Source organism: Neolamprologus brichardi, chromosome 5 (assembly GCF_056152115.1).
Source record: "Neolamprologus brichardi isolate AB-2024 chromosome 5, ASM5615211v1, whole genome shotgun sequence".
In the NCBI taxonomy this organism is placed as follows: domain Eukaryota; kingdom Metazoa; phylum Chordata; class Actinopteri; order Cichliformes; family Cichlidae; genus Neolamprologus; species Neolamprologus brichardi.
Genome location: NC_142108.1, coordinates 6,981,161 through 7,000,929, shown reverse-complemented (window position 1 = coordinate 7,000,929; position 19,769 = coordinate 6,981,161). Strand labels below are relative to the sequence as shown.

Sequence of the window (19,769 nt, the reverse complement as noted above, 5' to 3'; positions counted from 1 at the left end):
CTCTCCTCTCACACTCTACCAGAGCTTTAAGAAATTATGCCCTGTCATCATCTCCCTCACCATCAGGGATCGTGCAAGTCTTTAAATGCTGCACAAGGAATCAGGGAGCGAGACCGCGAGCCAAGATGAGGTCCTGCAAAAGAAAGCGAGGACACTACTTTTGTGGAAATCCTACATCAATGCCACACACCTCCACATGAGGCCAGAGACTGTATTTATATATTGCTTTCACTTTTTTCTTACTTTGTAGTGTTGCGTTAAAAGGATACACAGATCACAGCTCAAAGCTATTGTGTGTGTGACAAATCTTACACAGGCACAGTTTATCCTTACGTAACAACAATGCAATTAGGAAGTTGAAAGAAATTGTTACTTATCCATGCATTAATTTGTTACATTACTATTAATAATAAGCCACAGTTATTCAACTTAATATCTAATGAGTAAAGAATTATTGCATTTTGTAGAGAGCTCTGTGGTTACTTGTACCAGTCACTGTGACAGGTGATCCGGCTGTGCAGCATGACATTAATAAGCGATGTCATTTAAGATCAGCAGTATGGAAACAAAGAATTTCTCATCTGGCAGCGTTATCGCTTCTCTTTGCATCTCCTTCTTGCACCTCTCTCTCATCCTGCTGGGATTAGCTAAAACGCGAGGAAGAGATGCAAGTGAGTAAAGAGAGGAGATGTTAGCGTACTGAAAAGGGCCCTTTACGTTCCCCTCGCTCGGTGCCAGTCTCAGTACCTTTGTGTCAAGTGTTACAGCCTTGTGTTCTCCAGGAGGTAAATTGACCTAGTTACTAGTGGGTTTTTTTTGACTCTGCCTTTTCCCAAAGTGTGCGTCTGTGTGTGTGTTTTTACATACCTTCCTGCCAGATATCTGGACTGATTTGTATGTACTGAGCCTCTGCTTCAAGTTAAAATGTTTTGATTCGATCGAGCTTGTGTTACAGTTTTTCTTTCGGCACGAGCCTAAGAGAGCCAGCACTTTCTCAGCTTGATCCATTCTGGTTAAAGGTCAAGTGGTCTTTGACAAAGCGTTATACGAGCTGCTGCTCACACGTCATTAATCTTTACAAACTGCAATACATTTCATTACAAGTCAAAATAAACAAAGCCGTAATTTTAAAACAGAAAGCACCTCTTGTGACTCTGAAGGCTTTTTATTCACTGCAAACACACATAAGAGATGGTTTATGGGCAACAGATTGCAGATGCGTGCACGCCCTGAATGTCAGAGTGCTGTGTGGTCGATTAAATTACAGCGGAGATTTTGACTTGAAAGAGAAAAGACAAACAATATGTTTAAGAATCTGCTTAAGGCTCAGGAGCATCACACTATTTGAAGCCAGCGGCCATCCCACCGGGTTGGAAAACGTAACATATCAGAGAAGCAGCCGAAAGCTGACGGCTGCAATATTACAAAAGAAAACCAAGGAAATTTGAGGTTTTAGGAGAACGTTTATTAGTCTGGCTGAGAGGCTGAAACATGTTTCTTGTGTTCAAGTACAAAATGATTTTACAAGAATTTTTTTTTACCCATAGCTAGTTTCTGAAGTTAAAATTGAATCTCTACTGCACATCCCTTCCCTGTAAGAACAAACTGGTAAAACAAATAAAACGCTATGTGACACAAAGGCGGAAGTGCTAACCGCAGGACCTCTGTGTCAATAAAAAATTCACATGACCCAGATGTATTCTCTGGAGTGGCACTGTAAACCACCACCTGTGGCCAGTAGGGACCACAGTGTGATACACACCCCAAAATTGACTGAAACACCACTGAGCCCCAGCACTTCTATTTACCTCCATCACCACATCTCCCTGCTCCTATGCCAGTTCCTAATCATCCCCCACCCAGACACAGAGATTTAAGAGGGAAGTTCTCTTAAATCTCGTTGGGGGGGGAAATCCAGCCCCCCCATCCCCTCCCTCACGGGAGGGTAAATCGACTGTGAGAGAAGGCACTCTGCTGCTGGTTTTTGATGTTCCTCTCTCATTTCAGTAGTCCTTTTTGAGAAAGAGGGTCCATAAAAGGGAACAACTTGCTGTCAGAGTCAGGGAGACGGGGGAGGGAAGCAGAAGGACAGAACATCACAGGGCAGATGTTCTGAGTACGCCGCAGCCTCAGAACACGAGAGCTTTCTGAAGAAGTCACGCCATCATGACAAATCTTTATCTGAGCCCACTTAACACGATGTAAGGACTGTCTCATGCTGCAGTCTCAGAGATTTTCTGGAGTGTAAGGCCATTCTAGTGTCCTTTTTTGATGACGCTGGCGTTTGATATGTATGTTGTTGTTTTTTCAATATGCATGTCAGCCTGAGCTTATAGGCATTTAGCCACAGGAGGTGTGCAGGGGATTTCTTTTATTGTATTCTGCACGAGGAGTAGCAGGTTCACCAAGCTTTACTCGATGCCTTCATATTCAGACTCAGCTCTATTCATTCCTTGCTGACATAAGCTGAATATGGAGCACTGCATGAGTAGACTTGATTACCTGCAAAAAATTAATTCCAATACTCACAGGTTTGTTGGGGCTGAGCAAGGTCCTGGTGACAGAACGTGTCAGTTGTGTGGATTTCAGAGCTGATCCTGTCTGGTTGTGCGATCAGATCTCTACCCAACAGGAACATCTGGTGATGGCGATAAGGGCGGTTCCCTGTAGGACTTCCTCTTTGATGGCTTTCGCACAGTGCTAGCTACGAGGGTGTGTTGTAATGCTTCAGAGAACCTCTGATAGCTGCATCTGTAGATGCTGAAAGTGATACACCCGGCGCTTGATGCATTCAGGTGAATTTTTTGCACTTTAGGGGTGGAGTTACAAAACCATTTGAACTGCCTCAAACATTTTCTATTGTGCATACTGAAGACGAAAGGCACACTTACAGACAGTTTAACCTAAGCTGTTTAAAGAATTTACGCTGAAAACCCAACTGTTATGAGGCCAAAGCATCGAAAGACTCAGCTGTGGAGACATCTGTCATTATGGTGATGCAAACTAACTCTTCTTCAGAGCATCAACATGAGAGAAAATATGCCTGCAGGTTCTTAAATTACAGACAAAATTCAGCTTGACTCTGGACACAAAGTGAGTGTGCTGTCAAGTTTTAACCCTGTAATGCCAAGTGTATCATATTTGATACATAGTTACTAACCTCTACATCATCAGTGTACTATATTTTTAACCATAACCACCTCATATCTTTTTAATTTGTTTAAGAGAAGCCAATTTTCTGGCATTTATCTCATAGTTCAGGCTTTTTAGTCTTAACCTGTCACATAAAAACTTACATCATTTCTTTTTGATGTGGCAATATTGTTATGAGCATAACTTTTCTGCACTCGTGGAAAAATGTGTTGGAATTCTTTTAATGCTTTTTAAATGTGCTGTGTGCACTGGGAGGCTGAGATCGAGGCATGCTGAGAGATACTGTGTACAGCAGCACTGCTGCCCAGAGCAGCACCTGTCAGCTGCTGTGCTGTGACAGGCTTCACTCCACCTGTTGCCAGCATGGAAAGATAGTGTGTCACTCTGGGCAACACCTGAGAGATTTCACGGTCTTTTTTTTTGTTAATCACTGAAAATGTCAGTTTATGTAAAAGTGCTCCTCCTCATGATATAATCCACCGGCAAGCAAGAAGAAGTGCCACAAATAATGAAGACAGGTCAAACAGGTGGGACGAGGTGAGAAAATGAAAAAAGGGAAAAATCCAGTGCAAATACACTATTGCTAAACTCACAGCACCTTCTATTTGTATTGGAGATTTAAGTTCTCTTATCAAATGTATGTATTTTAATTTGTTGCCTTAGATTTAGTGATTTAAAGTATTAGTGATTCCAGTGGGTACAAAAAAAAATCCCCAAAAGATTTGAGTCAAACTCAGGATACATATTTCAAAAGCACTTGACTGCACATTCAACTGTCTGCCAGGTTCGCTAATTAGAAATAGTGGGTATAAAAACTAACTTCAGCAAAGCTCTGCAGCACTTAACTGGAATCCTAGACTGGATCTATTAATAGGCTGTAAAAGATTTAACTGGCTGAGGATGTATTAAACGCTTAAATGGGCCAGAAAAGTATAAGAGTATGTCTCGAACCTCTGCTGAAGATAAATCGTTGTTTTCTTCGACTAAACATGCAATTAGACCAACACGCGGTCTAATTTTTCTAATTAAAATCCATCAAATTTCAGACGAATGACTGTACAAAAGAAAACAAAAAGGGGCCGTGCTCCTCCACGTGAAATATGACTGTTTTTTAAACAAAAAACACACACAGCCCATCTTGACACCTAACAGTGTGTGCTCCGCAAACAAGTGTTACTTGGCAGTGATTGCTTAATGAAGGGCAGAGCAATTATATTGTACAGAGTGTAACGTTTTTGTTGTTAATTGGTATCACAGATTTTGCCCGGCTTAATGCAATATTGAATTCAAACACTTTTTGTCATCACATTCTTTCATTTGAAACTACACAGAGAGAATCAGAGTGAAAAACAAAGAAAGTAGCTTTTGGAATGTCTGGTTACCCTCGCTAATTAGGAGCTCTGTATATAGACCCACGCTCCACTGAGGAGTAACCAGCGTTCACGTGCACGCACGCACGCACGCACACACACACACACACACACACAGTCCAACACATACACATGCGCAACATGCGTTCCTATATTGTTTACAAATCCCCCTGAGATTAAACTTGCAGCAGAACAATATCTGAACGCTGTGAAGACAAACACGGGTCCTGAGGGTCTGATTGTTAAAACAGGAGTTCTTCCAGTCGAGACATTGTGCATTCTGCTCTTGTCTCTGGCTTCGCACTGACCGCAACTCTGTTCCCTGATTCTGAGAGAAGCTCTACATCTCTCCATGCTCTGCAGAATCTGATAACGATGCATCCAGCCAAGATGCTGTAACACAAATATCTTGCCGACGTGGCCTTGTCTAAACCAACGGGGAAAAAGCCAAGAGTCACGGTGAAACATTGATCTTATAAGCTAATGTAAAAAGGGCCCATAAACAACAAATTTTTTTGCAAGTCTCAGTAATAATTAATGTAAATATGGCTACCGCACAGCTTCCAATGAACTGTTACATTAGTTATCTTGAGAAGAGCACAGTATGATGACAAAAAGGGCCGTGGAGTCATGATTTTCCATGCAGTGATTGAGATTGCTGTATTAAGTGGGTATTAAGTAATTACAGACTTGTGTTCGCAGGTATTTTATAGCCCCTATAGCACCTATACCCCTCACCCACCCCCAGTCACCAAGTCAAACAATACAAATTTGTGAGGCTGCCCCATTCTTTGACAGATTAGGGTTATTAGTTATACAGTTATTAGCGCTACAGGTAGTTTTTGTATTTGTTATACTGTGTCTGAAGGCCTGAAGGCAGCCTTTTTAGATCAGCACATTAACTAGATTAGTTCAGTGAAATAAAGCTGTGGACTTGACTAAGCTCCTAACTACTTAACCAGAGTTCAGTCGAGTTCCCAGACTCTCCCCCTAAAAACAGATTGTATGTATAACACATCAGTATTAGGGGTGCAAAGTTATGATATGATGGTATGCAAGAAAAAGATGCTAGCAGCTGGTGATGTGAGACAGGAGCATCGCTTGAATGCTCCGTATGACAGGAACAGTAAACAGTGGATGGAAATCACTGACGTGGTTGCAGGTAAAGGAGGGCTTTAAGCAGCTGGTTAAAAAACTCGACCTGAAATTCAACATCTCAAGCAAAAAGTACTCTATGTCCACTTTTCAGTTTCAGTTTTATTATGTGACAATTTTATTGTGCTGAGACGTTACGACGTGAAGTTACTTTAGTTATTGTTCACGTGTTAAGCAGTTATGTTATAGTTTTGCTTAAATTTTCCAGGGAATGCACAACCTTGGCTATTTTTGTGCTTGCATTTGACTTATGCTGCGTCATTGCTATTGCACTATAATGCTGCTGATGGTACTTTGCAGTAATGCACTCATACTGTGTATTAGGTAGTCTGTCATCAAAGCTGCAGTCTTGAAATGCTCAGTATTTCACAAATATTATTACTGTGAATTTTTGAGAAATATGATGATATCATTTTGAGGTTATATCGCCCACCTCTACCATCCAGGTACTGTTTGCGCTGCAGTGCTCTAGCTAAACTTGGATTGCTTCCTGGAAGTGCAGGTCTGACCATTTGTGCCATTGACTGGATCGTCTCCAATGTGTCAGGCAATGACTCCGGAAATTGTATTTCATCTTTAGGAAAAGGATGAAGCTGGAGGGAGCCGCATCATGTAAGCAGGGTAGGTGAATTGTGAAGGTGAAGACTTTGAAGGTGATGGCAGGATATTTAAATCTTGTGTTCTGTTTTTGTAACAGAAACATTTTGCACTCACACCTTGCACTGTTGAAGCAGACAAATAAAACCTTTTCTTTTTTCCATTTTCTCTAATCACAACTGTGAGTGTAATAACAAGTCTGACTGCAGAGCCGAGTACTACTCTTTTTGTCATGTTTTCTAACACTGAGCTGTTCGTATTATTGGGGAGATGTTAGTTGACACTGATTTGATTCTTAATATCTCTAAGGAATATTTTCTTATGATTTCTAAACAGATTTACCAGCATGATGATGACATATATTTCTTGTAAGTCGCTGAACTCAAAACTATGTATATCAATGTTACATTATATCTGTGTATTCTGGGCTCTGGGGAGGCACATCCATGTTGTGTGTTTTTCTATCCAGGTATGCTTTTACTGCACTGGCAGTATGTTTGAGATAATTTTCATGATGAAAAGTGAAGCTTTTGCCAATCAAATGCTTTCCAGATGGTATTGCATGGTTGCTCAAAATATGACTGTACTTTTCTGTGTTCATAAATCCATAAATTTGGACAAGATCTCCAGCGCCACTGACTGAAATGCATCCCTAAGCCATGACAGACCTCCGCTGTGTTTTATAGTAGGCTGTACACACTTGCTGTTGTGCCTCCCTCTGACCTCTTTTTTGAGCATGTTGGCGAGTTGAACCCCATCATCACTCCATAAGGCCTGTTGACTTTCAGTCCAGTTCTTGTAAGATTTGGCAAACCTCAGCCTTTTCTCCCTGTTTCCCTTCTTTAAGAATGGCACCACCCTTCCACTGAGACTATTTTTTGATGATTCAGTCAACAGTAGATGGATTAACCAAAGGGCCATTTGCATCTCTCAGGCTGTGTAAGGCAGCGGTCCTAAACTCTCGGGCCATGGACCGGTATCGGCCCGTGCGTCGTTTGGTACCGGGCCACGAGAGTTGAGAATTGAGTGTGAAAATTTTTATCGTTTTTTTTTATCGCTTTTATAGTTAACTCGGTTTCCATGGATCTTTTCCCATTGTAATGAATAAATCTTCATTTTTTTGGTACCGGTACTGGTTTTATATTGTCGGACATAAACCACTCCGTGGTGCAAAAAAGATGGGGACCGCTGGTGTAAGGTGTTTTTTAGGACTTGACCTTCAGATACTGTTCATCTGACAGTTTTTAGGCCTGACACTTCTTCGTTTGTCCTCCACTTGCCCAGTTTCCTCAAATCATTTACAGACACACTCCATTACCAGTTCAGAGTATCCCAGGTTATTAGCTATTACCTCTTTGGGAAATACTTTGCAAAAACTAATATTTCATGTTAAACTGTGCTGTCTTTGGCGTACCTAAATCTATCCTTTCATATATTTAACTAAAGAAAATGGGACAAATTAAGCTAAAATGCCTGAAGGTAACAATTTAAAATTGGTTCTTTGCTGAGTCGCCAGATATGTGTATAGACAGCACAGGTTCATTCCTTGAGTTAGGTGACTTTTTATGCTAGAAAAATGTATATGTCAATTTAAAATGACCTAATAAACAAACAAACAAGCAAGAAAATCCAGTGAAAATGGTCAGGTACAAGGACTGTCTAAAGAAAAAATGTAAAAGACCTTCAAAGAGTCTGGAGAACTAATGCTTAAAAAATGAGTTGCTCAAGACTGCAGACAAGTTTTTGTACATTATGGCTGAATAATGTACATTTTCACATTAGACTGTATTAGATTCATAATGTCATCACAAGTAGAAATATTTGGTACCTGGTTTGGATCCTTCTGCCACAGAGCCGTTATACACCTGGTTTTGAAACTCGGGTCTGTTGTCATTCATGTCGATCACATAGATGTACAGGTCGATCGGGTTCTCCACCTGGTTCCCGTTCATGTCCACTGCATGTGCACGCAGCTATAAAAAGGCCCGAGTGAAAGAAAAAAATGATATCATTAGCATTCAGTCCAGCATTTGAGGTTGTATGAATATTCCATATATAGCTCAACTAAGTCTGATAACGAGGCATCGGATTGATTCATAAGACACTCTGCAAAGATTCTGCAGAAAGGAAAAACCTCAGTACCAACAGCTTCCTCGACTTTGTTAATTGGCATCTTCATATAATCTGCAAATATTCTTTTTCATGTCTGCCAACAGGGCATGAGTATCCTGTTGGTACCTTGGCACGGACCACAACAGCACAGATAGGGGCAAAGCAGTGAAATGTTCCAAACACACAAACAACACCTATTTTGTTGTTAGCACAGCCAGAGGCCTGAAAAATATCAGAGAGGTGTTGCTGCTCAAGCTGTGGTTTCTTTTTGTTCAGGGAGAATGTTTGTCTCAGTTTGTTCTGACAAAGCCATCCATTTGGATGGATGTCTCCGTCTGATGAGCTGTTCCTTGACAATTCACAGTGTGAGAAGAGAGAAAGAGAGAGGAGAGAGGGAAAGAAAGAAGGGGCGGGGAAAAAAACGGCGAATGAGATGGGACGAAGAGAAGAGTGAACGAGTCCTGTGGAAGCAAATGAGAGATGAAAATACAAAGAGGCAGTGTGGAGGTGTGGGGGCTTGAACAGGCAAGACTGACAAAAGCAATCATCATCTGCAGTGGAATGTCTTAATCTCCACCACTGCTCTTACACACCCTCTTCTCCCCACCAATCCCCTCTAATGATATCTAATATTACGCAAAGCTTTGTAATAGCCCTGGAACCAAACTGGCACTGTTCACCATGACTTACATTACTCTCATTCAATTGCATACACATTCGTATCCTCTGCAGAAATGTTATTCAATCACAGCTTGGCTTGTTAAATGGAGAAGGGCTCTCATTCTGGCTAAAACAGACACGCTGGCAGCAAAATATTTTGTCTGCACACAGTCGAGGAGGGTCTTCCTGTCAGCCTATTTACAGGAAACCGTGATGCATTGTGGGGCGACATGAAAGATTGAATGGCGGCACCTGCCTTTGCCAAAACACCACCGATCATGTCGGCTTTTGTGCCTGTCTGTCAAGGATTCATCGAACCCTAGCCGAACTGCTTGAGCATTCCAAACACCAATTCAGACACATGTTTACACACATTAACACGGACGCCGACGAGCAGGAAGATTACACACTGGGGAGGCGTGCACAGCCAATCAAAAGAGCCCTCTTTAGCCACTTAATGATCCTCAAGATGCTAGTTTTCCATTGGCTGAAGCACAGCAAACAAACATGGAGAGGAGACCCAACAAACAAACAAGCCCAATCTGTTTTCTCAGCTGTGAACACTGCACAGTGTGGAAAGTGTGACTGTGATATGTGCGACTGCGATATGTGTGGCTGCCTCAACTGCACGGGTGTGTATGTGCGACCGCTGTGTATTTTTGTCTTTGTGTCACACTGTGTTTTCGTTTGTGTGTGTTCTGTCCTTTCTGCTTGCGGATTTGTGCGTGTGTATATTCCTGCACGTTTTCCTTTATTTCTATATGTGTCAGCGTTTATATATTCACATTTCTGCATGTGTCTTCCCGCGTATGTTCTCGGGAGTCTGTTTATGTGTCTCTGCGTTTGTGTGCTCAGTGGCGGGGTTGGAAATGTGATCACAGGGCCCGGATGAGTGTGCCTTGTGCAAACTGCAAATGTATGTGTGGAAAGCAACATCAGTATTCTGCAGCGTGAGCTTTAGGACGACTAGACCAACCACAGAGGAGAAATACAGTTTGTACTTTGCACCATTGGCTCCCTTAGCCAATGTATAGCTATACTAGCATGGTGCTTCAAGTGGAGTGTTTATTTTTTCTGCTAAGATTCTGAGGCCAAGGTTACCTTGTAGCTTTAGCAGCCTGTCACAAAATCACATAATTTCTTCTCTTTAGTTCCTTCACATACTCTTTCTTCCTATATGTACTCTTTGTACAATATATGTATGTATACATGAGTAAATAAACTGTATATACTCACTCCTTGTTGTAGTGTGGCTGAGAATAGTGCTACACTTTAGCTAGCAACAGTCCGCCACGATAAAGACTCATGTAGTGATTAATGACTTCTGGCCAATGCTCATGTTGAGAGTTAATTAGTAATTAACTTGCAACACTCATGCCTCAGTCCAATGTATGAGGCGTGAGCGTCGCAAGGAAAAACTTAGATCTTCATCTCATAACATGTAAAATTAATATTGTGAAGCGCTATTCTTATCTCGCCAAAAGAAATAACCAGTAGGCTGTTCAGAGGTGATTTATTTTCAAGTCATCTAAACCAAATCCATTGCATTAACTTAAAATTAAGAAGCGCTCACTTAATTAGGCATGGAATATTAAGCCCATGAGTTATCCTTTACAGATGTGTCACACATAACCTCACATGAACATGAAGATCAAGATATTGTTGGAGTTTTTTCTGTCTCACGTGCTGTATGGAACAGCAGATAGTGTAGATGAAATATTTAGTTTGGATTTGGTCAGCTTGCTGCATGAGTGGCTCTTACAGGAAGCAGGGCACAGAGCAGCTCCCCAATTGCTGTATATTTAGTGGGCAGTTACCTGTGCTAGTTCCATATTGTTGCTATGCCCATGTTGGCAAACTCTACACAGACACTCTGTATTAGGGAGCTGGCAAAGAGTGTTTACTGTTCGCTTGACTGTGTTGGATCTTCGCGTGCTCACATGACACGTAGTTAGATGAGCATTTACACTATTTTAATTATACCTCGCTCACAATAACTCACACTTATAACTTATGATTTCAGTTGTAATTTAGCTTAGACTTACTTTTTGGAGACCATGGGTTTCCTGATTTGTTTAAGACAACCTAGCTTAGAAGATAAAGTCTAATGAATCTGAATATCTTTTGATTTTTTAAAGTCGAGTTCCAGCAGTTGGTCAAAGTTTAAACTTATTTGCTGAGACATCTTAACATGCTTTAGAAGGAATGGCATAAAAAACGTGTCCAGCTCGTTGATTTAACTCCAAATGCTTGCAAAACTAATTACATTACCATTAGTGTCTATTTTTAAAGCCATTTAGTACACGTTAACATAATGGCATCACAACATAAACATGTTAGTATTGCCATTTCAAGCCTCACAGGCTGTTACTGTAGCTGAATGCAATATCAATATAAATACAGTAATAAGCATAATGGTTCCAGAAAATGACTTGTATTTGAGGCCAGTTGAAAAAAATGCTGTATACCAGCTGTCCATGACCGGATCTTTTAGATGATAACCCTTCCTGTATGCTTAAGTGCATGCATTCATGCAACAAAAGATGGAAAAAGAAAAAAAGCACATTTGGGTTTTTATTTCTTCTTGCAATTCTACGTGTGCCCTGCTTCATCACAGTAGGTCTGTATTACAAAACTGAAGCTCAGGCTAACATCCACTCTTCTCACCTCACAGATCACTTCCCCCTGGTGCTAGTCTGTCAAAAACAGCAGCCTTGTCTCTCTTTTCTCTTGAATCCAAAACTAACAAGCAAAGTTTGGCCTATGAGGGCACACAGTAGTGCTGGGAACTTCCTATCAAGTTAAAAGGAGGAAAGTCATGGACTAAATTTCCCGTGGGTCGATCACTAGCTACATTCTCCTGCAGTAAATCATACATCACATCACAAGCAGCATGGGTCCACGGTGTCTAAATAGGAGGTTCATTCAACTTGAAGTGCTCTCAACCATACATGCTGTTTTCACTACAGGTTGTGTCAAATAAGAACTGTTTACTGAGCGGCTGTCCTTTCCTAGGGACCAATAACCTGCCTGCTTTATTGATCCCAATTTGCTGGTTGAGAGTACGAACAGGTATGGAGAGACAACAATCACATACAGTCAGCAGTGACCAGAGTCTGAACGCAGCAAGTGAGGGAACAAGAGGATCATCTGCATGAGAAAAGCAAGACAAACTAATCAAGAAGACAATCACATAGAGCTTTGTGTAATTTACCAATGCGTATACAGGCTATGTGCGTGCCTGTGTGTATACATTCAAAGTTTGTACTGTTGGCATAATGCTGAGTGTGTGCAATGAAGGCACCCCCTCCCCTCTTTCCTGAAGAGACAGGAGCATGCTTTTGAATTAGCTCTATCGGCGGCTCAGCCATCCATCACGCTGACAGGCGCGCAGGAGTTGTGACTCTGACACCGGCGTTCACCTCAAGTGGAGGTGTTAGTCTTTGCTGAGATAAATTGAAACCTGTAATGTGGGTATATGAACCAATGGCCTAGCATTAGCACAAACCTCATGTGGCCCTGCATATTTAATTCACACATATGCAAAGCTGTTTAACCCAAGGTTCCAGAGAGACCAATCATCTGGTTTTCTCTGTGTGCATATGTGTGCGTGAGTGTGGTGGGGAATCACTAGGCCACATGTAGGCTAACTATACAGCTGTCAGCCTGCCCCAATGAGCAGCGCAGCTGCTCAGAGTGCATGAGGTAAGTTTGCAACAATGTGTGGGATTGAAGTGCAAAAAGGAAAGTGGGACACGAACAGAAAGTAAGAGAGGTGGAAAAGAAGACCTGAGCCCACTAACGGTAAATCAGCTATCAATCAGCATGCCATACACAGAAACACACACATATACCAGCTCATACACACATATGCCAAGCTTGTTAGCTCTGATGGCACAAACGTGCACAACAATTTACCTGCACATCACTTTGCATTTGTGTGTTCAAATCCTCCTAGTCTGCACTGCTAAACCCAAATCCATATGGCAGTTTCCGCGGCAGTGAGTTTTGTCAAACCGTTCTTCATTTCATAGCTGATTTCAGCTTCAATTAACGCCTGGAGCGGCTGATGTGAAGGTACTGTACATCAGAGCAGTGATTGCTCTGAATGCACCCTGACTTGTCATTTAGTTTTGGCAGACAACATTACTTGTTAAAAGGAAAGGTAGATGGGGAAGAGATGGGCCCCGGCACATTTCCTCAGGGATAATTGGGAGATAATGAGACAGACATAACTGGAGCTAGAGAGAAAATAAAAACAGGCGAGTAGAGACGTTTCTTTCTTACATGGAAGGAGGCTCTTTCTTCTCTGTCCAGAGGTTGGGTGACAAACATGTTGCCGCTGATGGGATCTATGTTGTAGATACCACTCGGGGGCTGATCAGCGCCTGCTCCGGTGATGCTGTAGCGGATGCCCACATCCTTATCCTGATCGGAGCGGATCTGAGGACAGAGCCAGAGAAGCGAGTTGAACAGAGAGGAAAATCTTTTTTTTTTTTAGTCCTTTCAAGCTTTGCCTGCAATTGCAACAAAAAGTACAAAATGTTCAGAGCAGAACAGTATGTGACATAAATTGTCAAAAACACACTATGACATTAAACTAAAAGTTTGTGAGAAAACTAACAGTATGTGGAATGTTTGAGAGATATGTTGATGATGAACATTTTCACAGAAAGCTCTCTTTTGTGTCTTTGAACCTACAGCCCAGAGGTGAAAATGGAAGATTGAACAATGTGCACTGAGGGGAAATAGATGTACTCCCAGCAGATTTTTGTCCGATCTTTGATTTTCTTTACTTTTATGGCAGATTTTATGGCACGTGTCTGAAATATGGCAGAAACCTTGAAAAAGAAAAATCAACATGACTTCATGTCTAACAATGACAGTATTTCTGATGGAGACTTTCCTGGACTGCGTGAAACTGATTAATGACTTCATTTTACATTTCTGCTCATTTCAGCTTTTACACATTTAGTCACAGGCAAAGAAAAAGGACGTAGCATGACACCACTTCCTGTGAGATAGTATCTCTAGCACTGAAAAGCTACACCACTGGTACTCCATTTTTCTCTGATCTTTAATTTTGCTTTTTATTAGCTGTTTTAGGTTAAACTTTTTCACTATCCGGATATCAACACTGGAAATCCCAAGAACTGACCACCGCCCCCAGAGGCCTAGCCATCAAAAGATTCCTGATGGGTCCCCAGACTCCACCATACTGAACTGCAGCTGGCAATGGTAGATTGCTGCAAGCGATCTCCCAGGAAGCAGAACAAGGTCTACCATTGCCAGCAGCAAACCAAGACTGTGGATTTTCTGTGCATCTGCAGGACAAGTCTCACAGATAAATGATGAATAACCTCGAAAACCAGATCAACAGCAATCCGGCCAGTTTGGGCCTGGACTAGCAAACTTTATAAAAATAAAATATTTACACATATCCCCTATAACTCTTTCTCTCTTGTTGTATGTTTGCAGTTACACCTTCTAGTAGTATGAACAGGCTTGGCTGTCTGTGGACAAATACTTACAGATACTAACCCTAAAGTACAGTTAAATATACTTATATAGCTAATTCATACCTTTTATTTGAAAGGGGCATTTCTATCAGGGATGGACATTTGAGAGCTCACGTTAACAAAAGATGTTAAAAAACAGCCCACTTGGTTTTCACTTGATTACTTGTGTGTCTCTGTAGTGTAGAGGCGTCCACATTCACTAAACAAGCAACAGATCCCTTGTTCAAGACCAGGAGGAGACCCAAACGCCTCAGAGCGACCTGTCAGGAACTACATCTGGTGTGAAAACCTGTCAAATCCCACACATTGTGCTACCTGCTGTGATGAATAAGGGAGCGGGAGGAAGAAGCTTGTTTCCATTTAATTGCTGCACATTACAACAAAAATCAGCTAGTAATCATAACGAATTACCACTGGTGATGTTTAAGAAATGACATCCTTTCCAGCCAATTTCTCAGTATTTTTTAACCTCTTAAGCCCCAACGCCCCCTGATACGGGGGCAAAAAGCAGGAGATCGGGTAGGCTTGGGGCTTAAGAGGTTAAATAACTTTATGGGAGTAAAGTGGTTAAACTAAATAAGAACTCACAACAAAAAAACCCCAAACTGTTATTAATGTGAAACATAGCAAAATGATGTTTTTTTGTTTTTAAAGATTTTTGTGTGTTTGCGGTTGTTGTCATGTTGTACAATAACTTTCAGCTAACTGGATGCCTGCTTGGTAGTACTGGGTGAGAGATAAGAGGCTAAACATCTTGATTGTCTCAAAGCAGTGCAAACGACTGATTACAATAGTCAATAACTAGCACACCTTGACTTTTCCCTGGGATTTTACAGGGATTATGGGTGGGCTTAAGTTAAGTGGCCACACTGCTGATTATAGGTTGCAAAGCTACAACTGACAATACTGATTAAAAGTGTTAAACAATGAATTAATTAACCATTTTGTTCATTAAATTCCTGAAAGTATTACAAATGGCCCAATAATTTGTTCTTCTAATTTAATCTATTATGTATGACTGTGATAAGTTTGCATATGCAAGTTTTACTGTAGACAAACAGAGAAAAACGGAAAATCATTAACTGTAGTGAAAAAAGCTGCAATGCTTTATTCCAATAATATATATTAAAAGAGTAGAACAGAGGAAAAAGTACAAATACTTCCAAAAATGTCAGCAGTGCAAGAGAGTGCAGTGCAGGATGACGCAGGCTTTGAGTGACCGTAGTGAGGCTTTAGTGAGTGTAGAAGGAAAAGGGTTTATGGGAGGCGCGGAGCAAGAGAATCAATCAATAATCGGGATAGCTGCCAATTAAATTCGGTGCTGGTGTTTTAGCTCTGCAGCGGTAATCAAATAATCTTTCCTCTGACTTCAAACTCACGTTCTAAACACAACGCCGGGTTTCCTGGTTTTTTTTTTCTACTTTATTGGGACTGAACCATCACTATGGTTACAAGTCAGAGGGAATAATGGAGAAATGAAGAAAAGGGAAGTCTTGACTCTTTTTTCTCTCTATCTTTCTCTTCCCCCTCCTATGCAATTTTCCTGGTCTGTGGGGCTGCAGATCATGCATGAAAATGAAATTACTTCATCCGTTCAGTGGTGACGGTGGCTGCTGCATAAAACATTTCTCTGTTTGAACATGATACCCTCTCTCTTAATTTCGAACGTGGTGCTCCCACACCCACGGTGCAGCGCTCCTCTGTAGCTTTCACAATTTTCATTTCCTGAGCTCGCTTCGCACAGGATCCATTTGTGGATGTTGCAGGTTCAGGTGTAATGTACAATATTGTAAAAATTCTATCAATCTGTGCACTTAGGCGGTTCCATTTGGCATTTAATCACTGGAGCACGAAGATACTGTAGGACTAATTGCATTTATTATTCACAACACCCACTATCTGCCAATCAAAGCAGGATGAAATTATGGCATAAACAATAACATAATTTGATCATTCACCCTCATCATCAGTGTCATTTGTTTGGATAACAGACAGATAATGTGGAGCAGATCAGACGCATTATGCATTTCAGTAATGAGAACGTGCCTGTGAAATCCTCTGTCTTATCTGTGAAGGAGACAAACACGTTAAGGACTCTGTGCTCAAAACCAGAAGAAATACACACACGCGCAAACAACAAACATCTGCTCAAGCTGCAGGGACAGCCAGAAAGAAGAAGAAGAAGATGAAGAAAAAGAAAAATTTACCACCCCGAATCGTCTTTTTCTTTTCTTTTTTTTTTTTAGCATAGACATTTCCTGGGTGGATAAGAAGCAGCTTGTAGTCATGTATGTGAGTTTAGTGAAGTGTTTGACAGGTAAGAGATTCTCTCTGTGTGCACCAATGCGTGGATCAAAAGGACCAGCTCAGTTCAATAATTCACAAGGCCGTCATGAGGGAATCATGAAATTTTCACCTGCCACGGGTATGCGAGTCAGCATGCGGACTTGTGCACGTTTACTCACCGACAGTGTGTGTTTGCGAGCAATCTGTTTCTTCGGCGGAACTTCAAAGCTCAGAGAGTGCAGTTGGCAATTCAGTATAATAGCCCCACGAGGAGACAAAGGAACTCTTACACATCATGCGGCCTTTTGCTCTTACGCCTTCTTAAAATTCCACATCAAGGCCACATGAGACCAGATGTCATATTTGTTGGTGTCTCTTAATGAAGAGTCTTTATATCAATAAATTGAATAAATGAAGAAGCACGGCTTCTCGGAGCCCCGGGAATCCCATGAGTGACAACTGCTCAATTGAGCCATTTGAATAGAATGCTAATGATGAAAGCGGGGATTTCTGTCCTCCTCTTGCTTTCTCGCTCAGTGTCTATCTATCCCCATCTTAAATTCTCCTTGTTATTTCAGTTCCTCCTAGTAGATAGAATGGCTACTAATCACACTTAAAATAGCAGGGAGAGGCAGATGCAAGGGACTTAACTGGTTGTCTGTCTCAGTCAGATCAGACCAGACATCAGATAAGTGACCTATTTGTAGCTCTTTGAGAGTGATTTCCTTGATTACTGACAACTGCTAGGATCCTGGGAGACAAGCTATCAGCGTGAGAAGAAAGATGGAGAGGGATGGAGGCAGAGAGACACAGAGAGCAATGGGAGTTGGAGAAAATTAGATGAAGAATTAGTGTTCTGCTTAAACTCCTTGGGGTGACACAAGGCACGCAAACACATAGAAGAAAAGAAACGGAAAGGAATACATTTCCATTTATTTAGCATAGCGGCTGGCTGCCTAATTAGCGCACTGTGAAGTTTCAGTCTGTCCAAATCTCCTTTAATTGATCCAACCCTGTATGATCGCCCTATCTGCATAAGTAGTTTGATGCCGACATAAACAGGGACTAATTTGGTGTTTATTTGATGGCACTCTGTGTTTCATCTATTTACTCCGAGTCTAACTTATTTCTAGCAACGCTGCAAAATGAACACAGCCGGATTTTGCTGTACAAGGGACAAGCACGTGCGCAGCTATTCTTCTCTTTCCCAGGAAACAACTATCCTTTAACCAGGAAGTCATTAGGACAGCGTGCTGCAGGCACCCATGGGATCATTAAGGGTTATGTGTGCCATGGGCTAATGTCACACAATAATGGGACTCTATGGTTTACACGCTTTGATGGCCTCTTTTATGTCTCATCCATGCTTTCAGGCCTGTGTTGTAATCCTTTGGTTTCACACATTCCAGGCTCGCTCTATATTTTATTGCTCTGGGCTCAGTCACCTCGCTTTGCCTTCTGGGCACATTAAAGGGCCCCCCACAGGTTAGGGAGGCTTAAAAAACACTCTCCTATTAATATACTGTTATTATGAGGACAATGGTGCGTGCTGTTTGCCACTAATGATCACTTTTTTAATTGAGCAAATGCTTGTCCAAAAAGCATACCCTGTACTCGTGCAAATGTCCCACACATACAGGGAACGTACAGTGGGCGGTTAAATTAGTGCTACTCATCTTACCTCTGCTGTAGTGGTTTGGAGAGACCAAAAGAGAATAAATTTGGAATCAATAAAGTTTTTTTTAATTTTAAAAATGACTGATTTAAGAAGAAACGCTAGAATAAATCAGCGCTAACAGTTCAAGCTTGCGCATCACTGCCTCCACATCAGATCAGAGCTCATTCATAATAACCAGTCGTTGCATTCTTACTTCTATCACATATATCTGAACGGATAGCAAATAATGTTCACGTGTAAACAAACCGGCATTCACAGATAAATAGGCAGCTTGCTTGGTCGGCTGCAGAGCTACTCCCCCAAATAAGCTTTTGTGCAATGAGCTACAACACAACAGCTAAGCCAGGTGACTAGTTATGTGTTTAGCACTGTGTAATTACATCCTCCAAGGAGGTCATGTTTTTGGTAGTGCTTGCGTGCATATCATAACTCTGTCTGTAAACATGACAGCACTAGAGGTTTTCAATGACTTCTTTGTAGGGGTGTAGAGTGGAGCCATGTAAACAATCCATTATATTTTGGCATAGATGCAGCAAGATCTTCAAGTTCAACTTAATAATTTTGTTGAAAATTGACATAAAGTCTTTATAACTTATTATTGTAAATGGACTGGTTCTTTTCTAATCTCCTTGAGGGTTTCACTTCCCACAACTTACCTCATTTAGCATAGCACTTTTTTCTACGCCTAAATGCTTTTCTTTCTAAGATTCACACTGGAGAGCAACTTGGGGTTCAGTTTTTTGCCTACTCTAGTATGCAGAATGGATCGAACCACCAACCTTCCAATTAGAAGATGACCTGTGCTGATCTCCAGCATCTTAATCTCATAGTACAAGCCTGGTGTTGACAATCAACATATAGTTGACAAAATATCATGTCACATATGACCTTTGACCTCTCCTTCGAGGTCAACAGATGGATCTGAAGGTCTGAATAATGCTGACACACACATATATCTATATCTATGAATCTCTCTGTGTGTACATATATATAAGGAATTACAGACTCTCTATTTCTTGACTCTGTCTCTCTAAAATAAAAGCTTACCATGACTCATAATTAATAAATTGATTCAGCAGTGACAATAAGACTGAAAAACATCTAAATTTCCCTCTTGTGTTGGGCATCTGATGTTGCTGTATCTAGGTAACGATCAAATGCACTGTAAATTATGCAGCGTTGTTTTCCCCCCTTGAATCTTAGTTTTGTGACTGCCTATGATTAGTTTCATCTCTTTTG

At 41.3% G+C, this 19,769-nt stretch overlaps 1 protein-coding gene across 2 annotated transcripts in view; it reads right to left on the bottom strand.

Annotated features, from left to right (window-relative positions):
• The window catches only part of cdh4 (cadherin 4, type 1, R-cadherin (retinal)), a 217,740-nt gene that overhangs the window by 33,884 nt on the left and 164,087 nt on the right, over window positions 1-19,769 (bottom strand). For both annotated transcript variants that reach the window (XM_035905221.2, XM_006784666.3), the window contains exons 6-7: window positions 13,335-13,490; window positions 8,104-8,248 (exon numbers count right to left, since the gene is read on the bottom strand). In XM_035905221.2, coding sequence (XP_035761114.1) covers window positions 8,104-8,248; window positions 13,335-13,490 — 301 coding nt within the window. The remainder of the gene's footprint in view (window positions 1-8,103; window positions 8,249-13,334; window positions 13,491-19,769) is intronic.